The 15,741-nt window shown below is 49.8% G+C and overlaps 2 protein-coding genes across 3 annotated transcripts; one reads left to right on the top strand and one right to left on the bottom strand.

Moving 5' to 3' along the window:
- Positions 1–8,330: 8,330 nt before the first annotated feature.
- On the bottom strand, positions 8,331–12,334 carry MRPS11 (mitochondrial ribosomal protein S11). The gene is made up of 6 exons (XM_052807998.1): positions 12,211–12,334; positions 11,882–11,995; positions 11,563–11,652; positions 10,658–10,787; positions 9,162–9,227; positions 8,331–8,714 (listed from the first exon to the last, which is right to left on the bottom strand). The coding sequence occupies exons 1-6, from the start codon at positions 12,261–12,263 to the stop codon at positions 8,607–8,609; spliced, it is 561 nt and encodes a 186-aa protein (XP_052663958.1). The 5' UTR covers positions 12,264–12,334; the 3' UTR covers positions 8,331–8,606.
- On the top strand, positions 12,327–15,113 carry MRPL46 (mitochondrial ribosomal protein L46). 2 transcript variants are annotated; one of them, XM_052807997.1, is made up of 4 exons: positions 12,327–12,536; positions 12,971–13,166; positions 13,795–13,968; positions 14,681–15,113. In XM_052807997.1, exons 1-4 carry the CDS (start codon positions 12,372–12,374, stop codon positions 14,929–14,931), a joined length of 786 nt encoding a protein of 261 aa, XP_052663957.1. In that variant the 5' UTR covers positions 12,327–12,371; the 3' UTR covers positions 14,932–15,113. The 2 variants fall into 2 exon arrangements, with proteins under 2 accessions (XP_052663957.1, XP_052663956.1); XM_052807996.1 differs by lacking the exon at positions 12,327–12,536 and adding an exon at positions 12,656–12,784.
- The last annotated feature ends 628 nt before the right edge of the window (positions 15,114–15,741 follow it).

Raw genomic sequence — 15,741 nt, 5'->3', positions numbered from 1 at the left:
TGGAAACCATGTTTGACTGGCAGCAGAATCCCATCTTTTGTTACTTCTTGTGCTGCCTTTGCTTTTTAAAAAAAAAAAAAAAGTAGTAAAAGCAGGGCACTTGCAATATTTCTTATATAAACTGCATTAGACAGTGAGCCACAGAAATCCCATTAGAATCAAACCTATGTATCCATTAATGGTGTGTCCCTACTAAAAACTCCTTTCAATTAACCTTCCAGCACTGAGCAGCTGGCCCTGATTTAGCTCCCTGATGTTCTTGGTGTACTTATAGGACCTTCCTTTTGTTCAGGTGCTGGTGTCTATTATGGTTCCCTTGGTCCTTTTGACCCAGCTAGAAGAATCAGATTTCTGATGCTTTTAAGAAGTCTCTCTGGCTGTCTTGTTTGTGTCCTCTGTCTTGCTGCTTTTCTGCCAGCTTTTCCTGCAGGATCTCTCAGGGCTGTGGGCAGACAGATCGTAAAGGCTGGATGGCAATGGGACGTGTGGCCCTTTGACAGCTTTCGTCCTTGTGTGAACCTTTATCAGATAGGTGCGTGCTGCAGAGCAAGTAGGTGGTCCTGTGGGCAAGCAATGGGACAGGATTTTGTGGGTTTGCTTTTGCCTTGCTTTCTGAGTTTCAGAGTCCAGGTCGTTGATGTGCCTGAATCCTTGTGCTTCCCTGTCTTGTTATATGGTGGTAATAGCTTTTCTGGGCAAATACTCCTCAGAAGGAGGGAATGAAAATGCTTTTTTTTTTTTTTTTTTCTTTTTTCCTTGCTCCAGAGCTGCGGGGGATGGTGGGCCGAGTTGTGCAAAGTCAGTCATTGTAGCAGTAACAGCCTGGCACTACCTGCCCACCAGGCTGACTGCTCATCAGGCAGCAGCATCCCCTGCTAGAGCCGTTTGCTGGCTAAGGTCTGATTTGCCTTTGTTTCTTTTGGGAAAGAGCTGTACTTACTATGTTAGGAAATGAGTTCTCAGAAACATACTGATGTGGGAAAAACCCTGAATTGCACATTCTTTTCCTGATGTTTTGACATAAAAATACTGTGCTGGTTTTAGACTAGCAATCTGGAAACCAGTATTTCATGGGTGACTACCGTGGTCCTGCATGTGAGGAGAACTGAAAAGGGGCACAGTGCCCCTAGTCCCAGCCACTTAGGGCTGTGCTGCAGCATCTGAGTAACATGTTGGCCCTTGCTTGGTTAACAAGAAGTGAAGGACATAGTATGAGCCCACAGGCTTTGCTGCATTTGTGCAGAAGTATTTTTTTACCATGTCTTTTGTTTCTTTCCTCCCAGAAGTCAAATCCTTTCCTAGGGCACCTTCTAGCTGTTGCAGTTTGCTAGCGGGGTGATTGCTGTCTGTTGCCGGTTTTGTGAGGATGCCAAGTGCGCCTGAAAATTTGAGGACAGTTTTGGAGGACTGTGGCAGGGAGATGCTCGGTGGGTGCCCAGGGCCCTTGGCAAGCCAGAGGGAGGACCATGGGGAGAGGTGCCTCCCAGGGGAGCTTTGCTAGAGGAGGAGCAGCACAACATTTGGCCACTGTGAAAAAAAATGCTCTAGAAACTGCAACAAGGCAATGGAAAGTTGTGGGTAACACTACAAAGCACCCAGCTTTTTCTGCATTCTGCTTTGTCCAGGCATGAACTGGAGCCCTTGGAGGAGTTTATTTTCTGTGGGTGACAACTAGTTTGAATTCAGCTTTTTTAAAGCCAGGAACACGTTACTTCTACTCTCCATGGCTGTGCTCCTCTTTCTTTCCCCCCGGTAGCTTTGCAACATGCCAAGCATGGGCCAAAGCACCCCTGGCTTTGCCCCAAGAACTCCCTGAGCCCCTGCTCTTGGCGGTGCACCATCCCTCTCTGAAAGCTGGTCTTGCACAGGTTCGTCCTCTCATCTGCCAGTGTCCTTTCTCCATCCAAGTGTGTTGTGACAGCCTCAGGTAGGGAGGCAGAGTGGTACAAGAGAGGGTTGGGTGGCCCAGCACACTGTCTCCATCCCAGTACCTGATGAACTGGGAAGCAGCTTCTGGTTACCTTGGATGGGGCTGGTGAGGATGCGCTGGCAGCGCTGACATCCAACCCCAGGCCTGAGCCCTGCTGGAGGACAGCCCAGCCCTGGGGGTGCTGGAGCCGGGGGATGCATGGGACCGGTGGCAGGGAAGCCCTGCCAGAGCTCTCTGTCCACCGTTCGACATGATTTTAGGATGTTAATAGGAGCAGTGGGCAGCGCCGCATGCCTCCGAGTGCCAGCTCACTGCTGGTCATTTGATAGCTCCTTGGTGCTCCTCAAAGGCATAAAATGGAGCGATGCCGGATTAGATGTACCTGCTGCCCTTGGCGAGCGCTGGGGAGATATGGTCCTCGCCCTCCCGCCTCCAGCCTGCTGGCGCCCAGCGCCGTCGCCACAGCAACGAGGAGAAACAGCCATCCGCACGCATGGAAACGGCCTTGCTGCGCCCAGCAAATGATTCCGGCGGGGAGGGGGGAAACAGTTCAAATGGTGAGTTTGGAGAGGTAAGGGGCACCGGCACCCCTGCAGCAACCGGCGGGGAGCCCTGACCCGTGCCGCTGGGCTGAACTGCGTCCTGCAGGACACTGCAGCATCGCCACTGTTCCTGCAGGTGGGACACCCCTCCTGAAACACCAGCATCACCCCCGTCGCAGAGCCAGCACACGCTCTCGTGTCTCCAGACGTGAAGGCTGGTTTTCATTGCTGCTGTCCTATTTTCTGGGGGCTGGTTCTGAGGTCAGGGTAAGGTCCAGATTAGGTGTGCCAATACCTGCAGCAGTGTAGGTAGGTCACTGGTTCAGACCCGACTAGTGAGTCCTTAATGCTAGTAAAATCCCTCTTTGTAAGGGAGAAGGGGCAGCTGGCAGCCAAACAAGGTCTCCTGTAACATAGGGCAGACAAATGTGTCCACAGCACGATCGTGCAGTGCAGCCTGTCTGGCTTCAGGCAGCAAAGTCCGAGTTAATCGCTCCTCGTCCTGCCTCCTACCCCTTAAACCCCCAGACAATGGCTCAGCCCACGCCGGCTTCTTCCCCAGAGGGAGCTCAGATTTGAAGGAGATGTCAGTGCTGACCCGCTGGCTCTGATAAGGGCTGAGGAGAGCAGCTCTGCCGTGTGGCTGCTTGAGACGCAGCAGGGTTTGTCCCAGTTTTACACTGGCCCTTTGGTGACAGCGCTGCCACTCTTGGCTGCAGGATCACTAGGAAGGGGATCTCCCCAGCCGGCTGCACTGCTTCTCTTGCAGGGATTTCAGTAAACAAGGCTGGTTTTACAACCATGTCCAAGGGCAGATAATTTTGGAGCATCTCCCAGCACTGGAGCAGGCTGCTTCCCAGCTGTTGGCATTACAGAGAAGCCCAGAGGGCTGGCCCATCTAAAGTCATTTGCATTCCTTGGTCGGTTTGACCCTGGTAGCTGGGGAAATTGATAATTTACTTCTGTGGATTCGGCAGGAGCAAAATGAAAGGCAGCATCCAGGTCTTGGCAAGGGGCTGTGTGAAAGCCATGGCTGGCAATTAGGAGAGCAAGTTGTTTGCCTGCAGGCTGGTGCACGAAGAGATAAGAGTCCTATTTCACCACCTCATCTTGGGACTTGCTGAAGGGGCTGGGGGATGAAATTAGCATCTTTCTCCTGCCCGAGGCCCCAAGTTTTATTTGTTACCTGGAGTCCTGTGTGTGGTAGGAAGCCTGGTCTGCTCCTGCACAAAGGAGCAAGCAGAGGGAGAAAGGGCCAAAAGCTGGAGTCTTTAGCGATGTGTCCGGGGGGTAGAGCGGACATCAATCCCAGCCGCTCCAGCTTAGAGTTTGGCTTTGCAAAATGAATCTTTAAATGGCAAGGCACAGAGGAGGGAGGAATTTCAGAGCCAGCTCGGAAGGGGAAGGAAGGTTTTGATGACTGTCATTGCCGCTTGGAGAGGCCCTGAAGCAGTTTCTAAATGCAGCTTTGGGATGGTCTTTGTGCCTTCCTTAAAATGGTGAAGTGAAAGCCCCAAAGAGCTGGTCATGCTGGCAGGGAGGGCTCCTGAACAAGGCCACACTGTGCTTCTGGCGTGGAGGTCTGGCTGGGAGAACAGCAAAGGAGAGCGCATCTAGCCCGATTCTGAAGAGCCCTTCCCTGCATCCATTTCCTAATCTGTGCTGACTCTTGACCACCAGCTGGGAGATTTTAGCTTTAGGAAAGAGTTTTTGGGGTTTTTGTTTTTTTTTGGGGGGGGGGGGTGTTTGGTTTTTTTTATGTTGTATTTTCTCTTCCTGTGTTTTTCCCTCCGTGTTCTCTCTTTCCCAACCCACCTTTTCATTGCCCGCATCCTCGCTTAGCATTCAGTCCCTCGCACCCAACCTTTCTCCCTTCTGCCTGCTTTCTTTAGAAAAACAAGCTGTGAAGCTGCTGCCAGGAGCAGCTATCCCAGGCAATGGCTGTTAGGGCTCCGTAGCTGCTGAGAGGTTTGGGTCCAAGTGCACAGCCTCTGACTCTCAGCAGATGTGGGCATAGGAAGAGAGTTATGAACTCCAGAGAAACGAAAGGACTCTGCCAAGTGGCATGAGCGCAGGAGGAGCTTGGAGAGCACAGCAGAGGAGGCATGAGTGGTTTCAAAAAAAGGGAATAGCTTTGAGGCTTGGATCCCCTCTGTACCTCCCCAAGAGGACCCCGCAGCCCAGCTTCACCATCAGCACGGGAACTTGGATGCTATTAGGCAGTTCATTAATAAAACCTCTGAGCAGTTCCCACCACTGTTGAGTACCCATTAATGCCTCTTGAGGGGAGAGGAGAGCATTGGAAAAGCATAAAAACAATCTGAGGGTCCTTGATCTCCTTTTGGTCTGAGAGGTCACGGGCTGAGGTTGGAGGGGTAGCTGGGAGGGGAAGAGGGGCCAGGCAGGGACACCAGGCACAAAAGCAGCACCGTGATTATCTGCTGAAGTCTGAGTGCAAAAACATAACCTGACTTGAACTGTTACTTCTCAAAGGCTCCCGAGGGGTGCTTTAGGGTTATAAACACCTACTCACCGGCCCACTTTGTGCATATCTTCAGCCAGGTATTCCCGCAGCAGAGGGAAAGCCAGCAAAAGCTGTGCAGATGTCCCTAACAGCTGCAGCTGGGCTCTGGTAAACCACCCCTGCTGCTACAGTTTATTAGCACTGCAGGGTCTGTCCCCTTCTTCTTGCTTGCTTGTGTATACAGTCAGCTGTTAAAGGACACTGAAATCACTTAATTAATGGTTTAATTGAATCCCACAAAGGGATCGAAATTGGCTGCCTGACTCTTGTCACTGAGATGCTCACATAAGAAACAGTAAATCACCAATTCAGCAGATAAAGCTGCAGCTCTAGGTAGAAAGTCCTTGTTGCTGGGGATAGGGAAATAATTCCTCTTTGCAGAATAATATACTATTAGGGAGAAGGCTGGGGGCTATTTTTCCAAGCTACCAGGTGCCATCCCTGTCCCAGGGAATGGTAACTGAGTTAGACTAACTCCCCGAGGTGGTATGGCACTCATTAAGGGGTAAACAGACCTGAGGCAGTGTGTTATCTGTAAGTCAGAAGACTGTTTTGCGTTTCACCCCCTATACAATGGAGAAAGGTCCATGTGGTATTTTAAAATGGAGGGCAAAACCCCAGAAAGGCCAGGGTTGAACCAGGATGAAGCTTTGTAGTCAGTAGCAGCTTCTGTGCTTGTTTCATGGAAGAAGGCTTCTTTGAGAGTAGGGAATCAAAAGTTAGGAGGGAGTGGAGAGAAAAATGTCCCAAAGCAATGGGGAAGCCCAAAGGGAGAGGATGTGACCCTAATGAGGGTGCTAAAGCTGTGGCTATGCTACTGACAAGTAAAGTAATTGCTGCTCAGGGGGAATGTGAGCCAGTAGAAAACAGCATTCCACCCAGGCACTAAGAAAAGCAATTAGAATGGGTAAACACCAGTAGCTGACTAAAACCAGGCCCTTAATTAATAGTTTCATCTGAAGGGTAAGGAAATCATTAAGTGCTATTGGTGTCTATTAATTCCCTGCAAGACAAACAACAACAGAGAGTTTTAAGACTTGTTTCACTGTACAGCGTGTGCAGGAAGGCGCGTCTGAGCCCTTGCACAAGGTGGGAGAGCTTGCTTTGTGCAGCTGTGCTCTCCCACTTCACTGACAACTGCCCCAGAGGCCTGGGATGTGCTGCAGAATAAACAGTTCAGACTGAGCATTAAGTTAGTACATGGCTTTGGAGGTGCTCCATCAGGGCAGGAGAGAAGGTGGGTGGAAAACGTGACTTCAGCGAAAAGCTGCACAACTGAAGCACCGTGCCGGAGAGCTCAGGGAGCGTACGCAGAGCTGGGGGTTTGGAAGACAAATATTGCATGATACTGTACAGATCCAGCCACTGAACTGTGGAGAATAGCGTCAGCCTCTTCTCTCCAGCTCAGAGTGTGCTATGTAAATGTCAGTTGGAGGAAGAAGCAGGGGTAGCTACCAGAACTACCTGCAGGGCGGACAGGGAGATAAAACTTCCCACTGTATAAGCAGTGGTGGTGCACTGGTAGACTTCATAAAATGTTCACAAATGCTGAGAAACCAAGGGTGTTAAGAAGTGGCTTTTACAGAGGGCACAGCCTTGACTCTAAGTCTGGATAAGACAAAGATATATTCTCGTTGCTTTCTGACTCTCAAGTCACCCACTTCTTCCCTGAATTTCAGAAGGACCTGCAGATCTCTTCCCAATCTTATTTTTCAGTTTGTTCTATCATCTTTGTCCGATGTGGGCACTTCTGCATTGATGCAACAAGCAGCTTGTGGTAGAGAATGGTACTGTTTGGTTTTCTCAGTGTGTGAGATGACAGTACATCGCTGACAACCCTGCCAGCGTGGACTGGTGCTCCTCCTTCTGAGGCCTGGTCACTCTGCCCAGCACAGAAACCAGTCCAGCTTTGCTGTAAGGCACATCAGTGTTCACACATGCCTTCCCCAGCTAGCTGCCTGGATACTTGGAGAGTTAATCTTTGCAGTTTCTAGCTGGCCTGGTATCTTCTCCTTAAAAAGAGGAATATGAAGTCACTAGAAGCTCAGTCATATTTCTGGAGCGAGGGGGAAGCTCTTCTAGTGTGTCAAACATCTATGGAAGAACCACTCTTCCTCGCTGTCAAATCTGTGACAGCTCAAGGAACTTCCCTTTAAGATAACCTACCCTCTATTCAAATTCAGACAGTTGGAGTAAGGTAGGGGATTCATCTGAATCTTGTTTTCTTCTCTTCTGTCAAATGCAACTCAACAGGCTCTTTTAAGCGGACTGATTTCTTTCAAAACCTGCTGTATGCCATTCAGCCCCATGAAGGAGGTTCACTGCCTTGTTGCCATGGTACCCTTTCTCTAAGGAGGAAAAGAATAGTTAATTATGCAATTTAAGAAACTAAGGAGGAATGACAGAAAGAAATAATAGAAAGGAAGATTCTGGGTTTGTGATAGAACTGCTGGCTGCACCAAAATACACTCTGTTTACAGGTGAAATATTTGCCCAGTGTATGCTGTATATGGCCAGGGCTTCTCTGGCAGTGTGCATTTCAGGGAGGTGCCCTTTGCCAGGCAGTGGGCCTCTGCCATCCAGGAAATCAATCCTGTAGTCAGTTACTGCTGTTACCTTCCCTGGTTAATGCTCCAGAGAGCCTCAGACATATTTCCTTGGCAGAAATTCTCTCTGGATGGAGCTGGGACAGCAATAATACATCACAGAACCATGACAAGCTCGTGCTGCCTGTGGATATACAGAGGTACAGTTCAAGCCTTAAGTGTTTTAAATCTCCTTGGCAGCTTTTCATTGTTCCTCAGGCCTACTACACCCCTGCTTGCTTTCCCCAGGACCCCAGAAAATCCAGATCGTGGTGCACAAGGCAGGACCAAAGAGACCACAAGCATTGAAACTGGCAAGAGCCCAGCCCCTTTAGAAGGACTGGCATTTTCCATTTGCCAATAGCACTGGCAGGCCAGCTACAGTTTGGGCAAAACAAAGCACCGCAACGGATCTTTGCCAATAATGGATCCAGACTACAGTGCTCCATGCTGCGCGAACAGGGAGAGCTGCCTCTCGCACGGCACACTGAGCTCTGCAAGCCAGGGGGAAGGGGAAGAGTTACCCCATGCCTAGTTTCCAAATGTGTGCAGTGAGAGAAAGAGGAAAGGAAGATGACGTGACCCCATGCAGTTGTTTACTACAGCTGACTGGAAGGAGATCTAGACCTCAAGCTCCCCTTCCACCTAACAAGCGCGAGAATAGCACGGAGGGCTAGACAAGAACGACATACAGTGGTAAGAGGAAGAAAGCAGTCAAGAGGCAATAATAATCCAAAATACTTCTGGGATCACAGCAGGAACAGCTGTCAAAAGACCAACATTTTAATTAATTAACTTTGTACACAAGAGGCTTCCCACTAAGGGAGTACACATATTCCTGCTTTTCCCACCAGCTTTTACCACCTGGGCTTTTAAGGCCCAGGATGGTCTCTCTTCTTCAAGCTTCCCTCAACAACTATTTCCACAGAGGGTGGCTTTACAGAATCTGTCACAGGAGCAACATTCAACCCAGTCCCTGTTGCGTGAACTGATGTTGAAAGCTGTGTGTCTCTTCCACACCCCTCTCACATTCTCCTGGCTTTCCGTGGGCGGCAGCCATTGTGTGGAACCGGGGTGTTGTCGGTGATGGAGATGACCTCCAAACCTCCCATAGTCAACCCCTTGATGGCAGCCTGGAAGAACAAGACAGCAGATGACACGCTGTTATCAACACATGGAACAGCAGAGAAGGGAAGAAGCTCAGGGGAAAATAGTTTGATCCCCCATCCAAGTATCAACGTGTGCTAGTGGTCCTACTTTGTAATTATCTTAAAAATAAGTAATTCGTACCAGAAAACCCAGTTTAAACCTATCTGCTCCAGTCCTTTCATCAGCATTCCCATCAACTTTCCTACTTTTGTTGGAAGAAGTCCCAAATACAGCTTTTATTCTGCCTCCAAAGTGATATTACTCTAAAATTCTAATGATTCTAAAATTTTATTACTAGGCACTTGAGTGATGAATTCTTTACATCACCTTCAGAAAAACCAAGTTAATAGCTATAGTCAGACCAGCCTGAATTTAAAAAAACAGGATGATGCCCAAGAAAGAAAAATATGAAAAGAAACTCTGACACATACTTTGCGTCCTGGTCCCAGTCCTTTCACCATGACTCGTACGTGCAATACACCCTTCCCACGTGCTTTCTGCAAAAAGAATAACTGGTTAGTGTTCTCTTTGATATGACTACTGCTGCTCTGGCTCCCCTGAAGTCTTTCATTCCCTTTTGACCCACTATCATAGTATTCTTTTTGTAAAAATAAAGAGTAGGCAGTAATGGATACAAAAGACAAATATGGGGATTATCGCACAAAGACACTAGGAGAAAAGGAGGCCTGGATATAGCCATGGCAGTTTCAAGAGAACTTCTGTGCTGGGCTGTCATCTTTGCATACAGAGAAAGCTTTAAGATCAAACTATCTGTGATCTAAAGCCAGGGCAGAAAATGACATATCCATGGATACGTGACTGAACTGGCAAGGGACTAACAAGGACTAACTCAAAGCTGTTCCCTTCTCTAATGCAGCGACTTCTCTCTTGCGATCCATGGATTCCTTCTAGAGGGTAAATGAGAAAAGCAGGCAAGCTTTATATTTGCTGTGCAGGAGTCCACACCTTCAGTGCAAAAATTCTAGGGGCTTGCAAATTGAAAATGAAAAACACCTGCTGTAAAGCATAGCTGTGCTGCCACCACGTGGATGGAGTCTCTGGGTCTCTTGCTTTCTGTGTTCTGGTGCAATTAATGTACTAACAACTTCAACAGTGACAGAATAAATCTGGCCAAGCACAGCTATGCAGCTATTATGAGGCTCCAATGAGCACAGATTAATAGTGAAGATGTTCTCATATTCCTCTGAGTCAACCACAGTAAGCTGTTGGCCAGCAGCGGCACCAAACACCTCTGACATGAAAGTCTGGAGTGAGTTCCACCTCATTTAGGATGAGGATCTTCAGTTTAACCATGCCTCATTCTGCTGTAATGAGGACCATGACACAGCCAGCCTCATCTTCTCCTGCCACCTGGACACCCACACGGTTTTTTAGAAACAATTACAGTAAACTGTATGCATCTGAAAACTACACACGCAAGGACATCACCTTCTCTGACTGGAACTGCTGGCAGCAGCTCAGTTCTCCTGTGGCAGAGAGCAAATATAAAACATTCAGCCAGTAATTACAGCTGCTTTTCAGTCCCCTACAGTGCAAAAATTGAACTGCTGCTGATTCAGGGGCTGTATTTCCAAAATGGCTGAGATGTTCACTTAGAAAAAAGGAGCTATGCAAACTGGAGCTAGAAAAGGATAGGCTCCAAGTTATATTTCCCAATCACAACCTGCACAGCTAAGCTACCCTCTGGGCGTTTCTAATTGCTGTTTCAAACATGCTTTGTCTGTGTGAAGATGTGCAGTATGTCAGATGAAGCTAGGAAAACTGTCAGCAAACAGCAGTGTGCTACTCGAGCACTAAGGAACAGACCTCTGGACTGCTGCCTGGGAGCGAGGCATGTACCCAGGCAGTGGGGGGAGGCAGTCAGTGCTTCCCTCTGGGAGGGTGAGAATCACCAGTGCAGACTCACCACTGCTGCTGCCATGGCTGCAGTCTGTGCCGCAATGGCGGTTCCCTTCTTGGCATTCTGGAAGCCTTCTGTACCACAGGACGTACGGGCAAACGGCCTGTTGTCAAAACTGACCACTTGGATGTGGGTGCTACAGAAAGAGAGGGACAAAAGAAAGAAGCAAGCTAGAACAAAGCTTTATTATCCAGTTTCTTCTCACTCGCCTTACTGGCACAGCTCACCACAGGACTCCTGTCACCCTTCTCCAACCTAACTCAGCCCTCCTTTTCAAGGTATCCCACTTACTTACACGAACCCACTGCAGAGACCTCCCAGGAGTCACCTTCTGGTCACCCTAGAAAATCTCAGCGAGGTGGCAAAACCTTTCTGGATAAGGTATACTTTATCCAGGTACACCTCAGATACTGCTTAGCCCTTTCAGACCCACCTCTCACTGTGAGCATTTTACTTCTTCCGTTTATTAAAAAAATGCACAGAACATTTCTAGAACTTGAAAGAGCTTTAAGAAACAGTAAAATATCACACTAGGGATGACTAAATGAAACACAACCATCTCTCATGGAGAATATGACAATTTTTTCAACAGCTGTATAGCAATAGTGCTAGAGTGGAGGGCTGGAAGTAACCTGCCATTAAAGCTGTCGGCATCTAATTATTCAAATCAGAATGTAGTAAAAACACATAATAACAATCCTATTGCTGTTAAAGATGCTATAAGGACAGTTATGCTTCCTGAACAGCACTAGGGTTTGAATTCAGTATTATTATCTTCCCAGTCATGACCACCACTCCCCTGGCTTTTTGCCTTTGAGCCTTTTAGTTAAAACGATGACTGGCCAAAGCCTGAGTATGTTACAAGCTTTTATTTTGCATGAGAGCAGGAATGGAGCAGGTCATTTGCTTACTTGTTGTACGTAGCTTTAATGTGAGCTATTGGGATCTCTTCATAGATCTTTCCATCCCATCTCATGGAGTTCCTCTGCAGGATTAAAGGGCTGAGGAGCAAAACGAGAGTTATCAGGCACTCGCTTTTGAAATTTTGCAAAGTTTTATTTCATATTGGGAAAGAAAGAAGGGATCAAGTCTCCAAAAGACACAAGCTGCGTCTGTGATTGAGTCAAGCCACTTCCTCTCCTTCCTTGGCTGCAAAACCACCGAAGGCAATAAAACCTCCCAGCAAGAGGCAAATGGCAGAGCCCTCCCGACGCGGCCTGGCCCTCTCACCTCAGGTCGGTCGCGCTCTGGTTCTCCGCCTCCTTCGCGGCCGCCGCCTCCGCAACGTCCTGCAGCCTCCAGGGACCGGTGCGTAGGCCACGGCACAGGCTGGCAGTACGGCCCCTGCGGGAAAAAAAACGCCAGCCGGTGGTGAGAACACCGGGGCCTCCCCCGGGCGCTGGCTGGAGGAGGCGGGCCGGGCCCAGCGAGGCCTCCCGTCCCGGCCTCCATCGTGGTGCGGGAGCGTCCCAGCAGTCAGCCCAGAGCGAGGGGGGGCCCGGACCGATCTCCCCCCGCCCCTCGCCCTCGCCGCCGCCGCCGCCGCCGCCGCCGCTCACCCCCAAGCCGCTCCGAGCAGCCGTTGCCAGGCGACCGCCAGCGCCGCGCTCATGGCGGCTCCCGTAAGGCGCGCGGAGAGGTTGCCGCAAGGCACGACGGAAGCGAGGAGGAAAGATGGCGGTGCGCGGCGCGGTGCATTGTGGGCCGCGCGACAGCGTTAATGGCGGCGTCCGGGTCCCGAACGGCGGGTTGGGGTCGGTGGTTTTGTACCGCTGCTCCGCCTCGGCCGTGGCGGCTCTTCGGGGCGATGTGTCTGCTGCGGTTGCCCCGTATCACGCAGACCCTCGAGAAGGAGGAGGAAGAGATGGCGGCCCTCATGGGGCAGGTGGGGGGGGGCGGGCGCTGGGGGCCTGCTCGTAGGAAAATGGCCGCCTCAGGCCTGGAGGGGAGAGCCCCGTACGGGGGCTGGCAGCCGCGGCCGGTCCCCGGGGTGGGGGGTGACAGGCCAAGGAGGAGCTGATGGCCCTGCACAGCCAGTCCGGGGGCACCTTGGGTGATGTTGCTCCACGCCACGAAGCAATACCGAGTGCTCTGTGTGCGATTTGCTGCCTGCACCAGGTGTCGTGGGTCTTGGTAGGGCTTCCGTGATCTTCCTCAATGCTGCTGGTGTCCCTGTTAGAGGCTCCTGCCGCGAGCAGGAAAGTCCTGTTTGATCTCAGAGAAATCCCCATCCTCTTGCATTCGCTGGGGTACAATTGTGCTTGCCCATTCCAGCCCATAGTGCTGGTGGCTTAAGAATTCTCTGCATTGCCCTTCTAGATAGAGCTGGAGAAAAGCCACTATTCAGATCATGAAATTCGCAGGTTGGAGGAGGAGGAGCAGCTCAGGAGGAGGAAGGAAAGCATGTATGATGATGATGATGAAGCACCTGGCAAAACAGTCATCATGGCTCAAGACCTGGAGGACAAGTGGGAACAGAAGTTACTGCAGTTCAAAGCTGCTCCACGGATAACAGGTACAGGCTGAGGTTTGTGGTGGGTGAGAACACCCTGATTGTTTGCCAAACACAACTGAGAACAATTCAGTAGAGGGAGGGTATTTGCTGGGTCTTTCTTGTACAGCTGAGTGCAGTTTAGTGGAGGGAAGGCATTTGCTGAGTCTTTTTTTGTTTTAAAGAGAGTCTTGGCTCTGTGGCAGTGCTGTTAGCACACGAGGAATTAACTGGCTGACAACGGAATTGGTGTTCCCATGCTGCAAAGATGTGTGTGTTCAACACAACCTTAGCAGAGCAAAATGGTGAAAAGGGATGTTGTTTCCAGACAAGAAGAATGTTTGGTCTCTTGGTTCCCAAGCTCTGTCTAGTGCTCTTGTTGATCTTTGTCAAGGTAGAGATCTAGGCTGTTTGCCATAAATTCCTTCTGGAAATGATACAGAGTACAGTTTAGCAGTGGGTTCTAGCTGAATTGTGCATTGGCTTCCAGAGTGACTGAGAGCATTTCTGCCTAGATTTTTGTTTTGTTCTGTGTATCCATGTTTGTGTATTATTGCTGGAAGGGTGTGAGATACAGAGGGTGGATGAATCAAGGGGATCAGAGCAGTGCTGCCAGGAGACTTTGTTTCCAACATGTGTTGCTTTTTGGCAGATGCTGATAAAAACAACAATCGAGCGTCGTTGAACAGGAAGCTGGACAGTAACCTGATGCTTTTGGTGAAACAAAAACTCGGTAACCAGGAGCTGTGGCTCCTGCCTCAAGTGGAATGGCAGCCTGGAGAGACACTGCGAAGCACAGCTGAGCGAGCTATGGCTACGTTTTTGGGTGTGTAGTTTGCTGTGTGCCTGGCCCTCCCTCCTGTTTGTCCTAGTGGTTTTCTTTCTGTGCCCTATCTGAGGGATATTTGCCATCTGCTGTAGTGAAATCATCTCCCATCTGCTGGGAAAAGGCATTTCATGGCAGAGGGACGGAGCTCAATGGGGTGTGCTTTCTGGCAAGAGCTGTGATCCTGGGTAATCAGCTCTGTAACTGCATACTGTCACAGAGCAACTGCAGTGTGCGGAGGGCTGATGGGGCTGGCAGACTGTGAGCTGGGATCTCTGGCTGCCGGCAGCTGCAGTGCTGGATCTGGCCCTCATGGTCTGATGCTGGAGCATCACCAGATGCCTCCTGAATGGTCTAGGCTTGCTCCAGGTGTACGGCTTCTCTTTCCCTTTTGTCGCCTTGTAGCAGCTTTTGTGGCAGATGGGTGATGGCAAACCCACGTGTCTTTGCTTTTCACTGTGGTTTGGCAAACCTTGATACCCTCTCCCTCCCTCTCTCACTCAGAGGACTTGCTGGACTCCAGACAGGTGGTTTTTTTCATGAGAAAAGGCTTACAATTGGCAATACTTCTGCTCCGAAGAGGGAATAGTCAGTCTGAACCAGATACAAGGAGTGGGTTATGCTGCCTTTTTGTTACTACAGGAGAGCAGTTACTGTTGCTCTGTGTTCTTATGCTTTGTTTTCTTTCTCTTGCATTGCTGGCGTCTTGCAGGAGATCACATTCAAGCCAAAATCCTGGGGAATGCGCCATATGGGATTTACAAGTATAAATTCCCCAGGGCCATCAGGACTGAGGATAACGTGGGAGCCAAAGTATTCTTCTTCAAAGCCTTCCTCCAAAGCAGTGATTTCTCCCAGGCAGAGCTGAAGGAAGATTATCTGTGGGTCACAAAGGACGAGCTGGGAGATTACTTGAAGTCAGAATACCTGAAAAAAGTCAATCGATTCCTTCTGGACTTGTAAGTGATAGGTTGTGCTCCAGCAGATGGGGAAGATGTGGGATGTGACTCCAGGGAGGAGCACAGCTGCTGCTTTGCATGGTCTGTGTGTATGAGATGTTAGCTTGGGCTCTGGAGGATAATTTGCCTTTGCCTTATTTCCCAGTTCTCTTCACCAGCCCTGTACTGAATAAATATTAAAACTTATACTTGGAAGTGAATGAGGGAGTTCTTTGCTCTTGTTGAATCCTTCTCCTCCACCTCTTCTGGAAATGGATGTGTGATCTTTTCCTCTCCCCAACATGCAATTCCCTGGGGCTGTGGTACCCGTGAGGTTCGCTTTCCTCACCAGACTCCTGTCATAGTCTCAAGCTCAAATGGTTTCTTCTATGCAATGGCTAATGGTTGTCTCTGGTACCTGCTCTTTAGTAAGAGCAGCACTGGAGCGTTATCTCTGTGTCTGGGTGGGAACAGACCCTCCTGGACACAAGGCTGGGCAAGGTGGGTTTCTGGGGAGATGGAACCTGGGATATTCACAGCATATTAACGTCTAATCTGTGTTGGAGCTGCCTCTGGCGTAGAGTCCATGATATGCGGTAGCTGTGGAAGACACAGATGCATGAGAAATAGGCAGCAGCTCTTTCTTTAGATGAGTGCTGCTTTCCCACCCACACTGCTGTCCTCTTGAGCCTCAAGCTATAGCAACAGACACTGAGGGAGGGTAACACATGAGCAGCAGCTCTCTGTCTGGGCAGCAAGGCTAATTTTTCCTGAGGGGGAAGGCTGCTCTAGCGTTGCTGCCTCCTGAGAGCAGCCTCAAAGGTGGCTCTGGGGA

Source organism: Harpia harpyja, chromosome 14 (assembly GCF_026419915.1).
Source record: "Harpia harpyja isolate bHarHar1 chromosome 14, bHarHar1 primary haplotype, whole genome shotgun sequence".
Lineage (NCBI taxonomy): Eukaryota > Metazoa > Chordata > Aves > Accipitriformes > Accipitridae > Harpia > Harpia harpyja.
The sequence above is the reverse complement of the archived record's forward strand: the minus strand, read 5'-3'. Positions and strand labels throughout refer to the sequence as shown.

Excerpts from the sequence above, each read along its gene's own strand:
- MRPS11 (XM_052807998.1), bottom strand. The coding sequence starts at position 12,263 with ATGAGCGCGGCGCTGGCGGTCGCCTGGCAACGGCTGCTCGGAGCGGCT. Across the intron at positions 11,996-12,210 it reads CTGCTCGGAGCGGCTTGGGG|GGGCCGTACTGCCAGCCTGT; the intron begins GTGAGCGGCGGC and ends TTTTTCCCGCAG. Across the intron at positions 11,653-11,881 it reads CAGAGCGCGACCGACCTGAG|CCCTTTAATCCTGCAGAGGA; the intron begins GTGAGAGGGCCA and ends TTTGCTCCTCAG.
- MRPL46 (XM_052807997.1), top strand. The coding sequence starts at position 12,372 with ATGGCGGCGTCCGGGTCCCGAACGGCGGGTTGGGGTCGGTGGTTTTGT. Across the intron at positions 13,167-13,794 it reads AGCTGCTCCACGGATAACAG|ATGCTGATAAAAACAACAAT; the intron begins GTACAGGCTGAG and ends GCTTTTTGGCAG. Across the intron at positions 13,969-14,680 it reads AGCTATGGCTACGTTTTTGG|GAGATCACATTCAAGCCAAA; the intron begins GTGTGTAGTTTG and ends GGCGTCTTGCAG.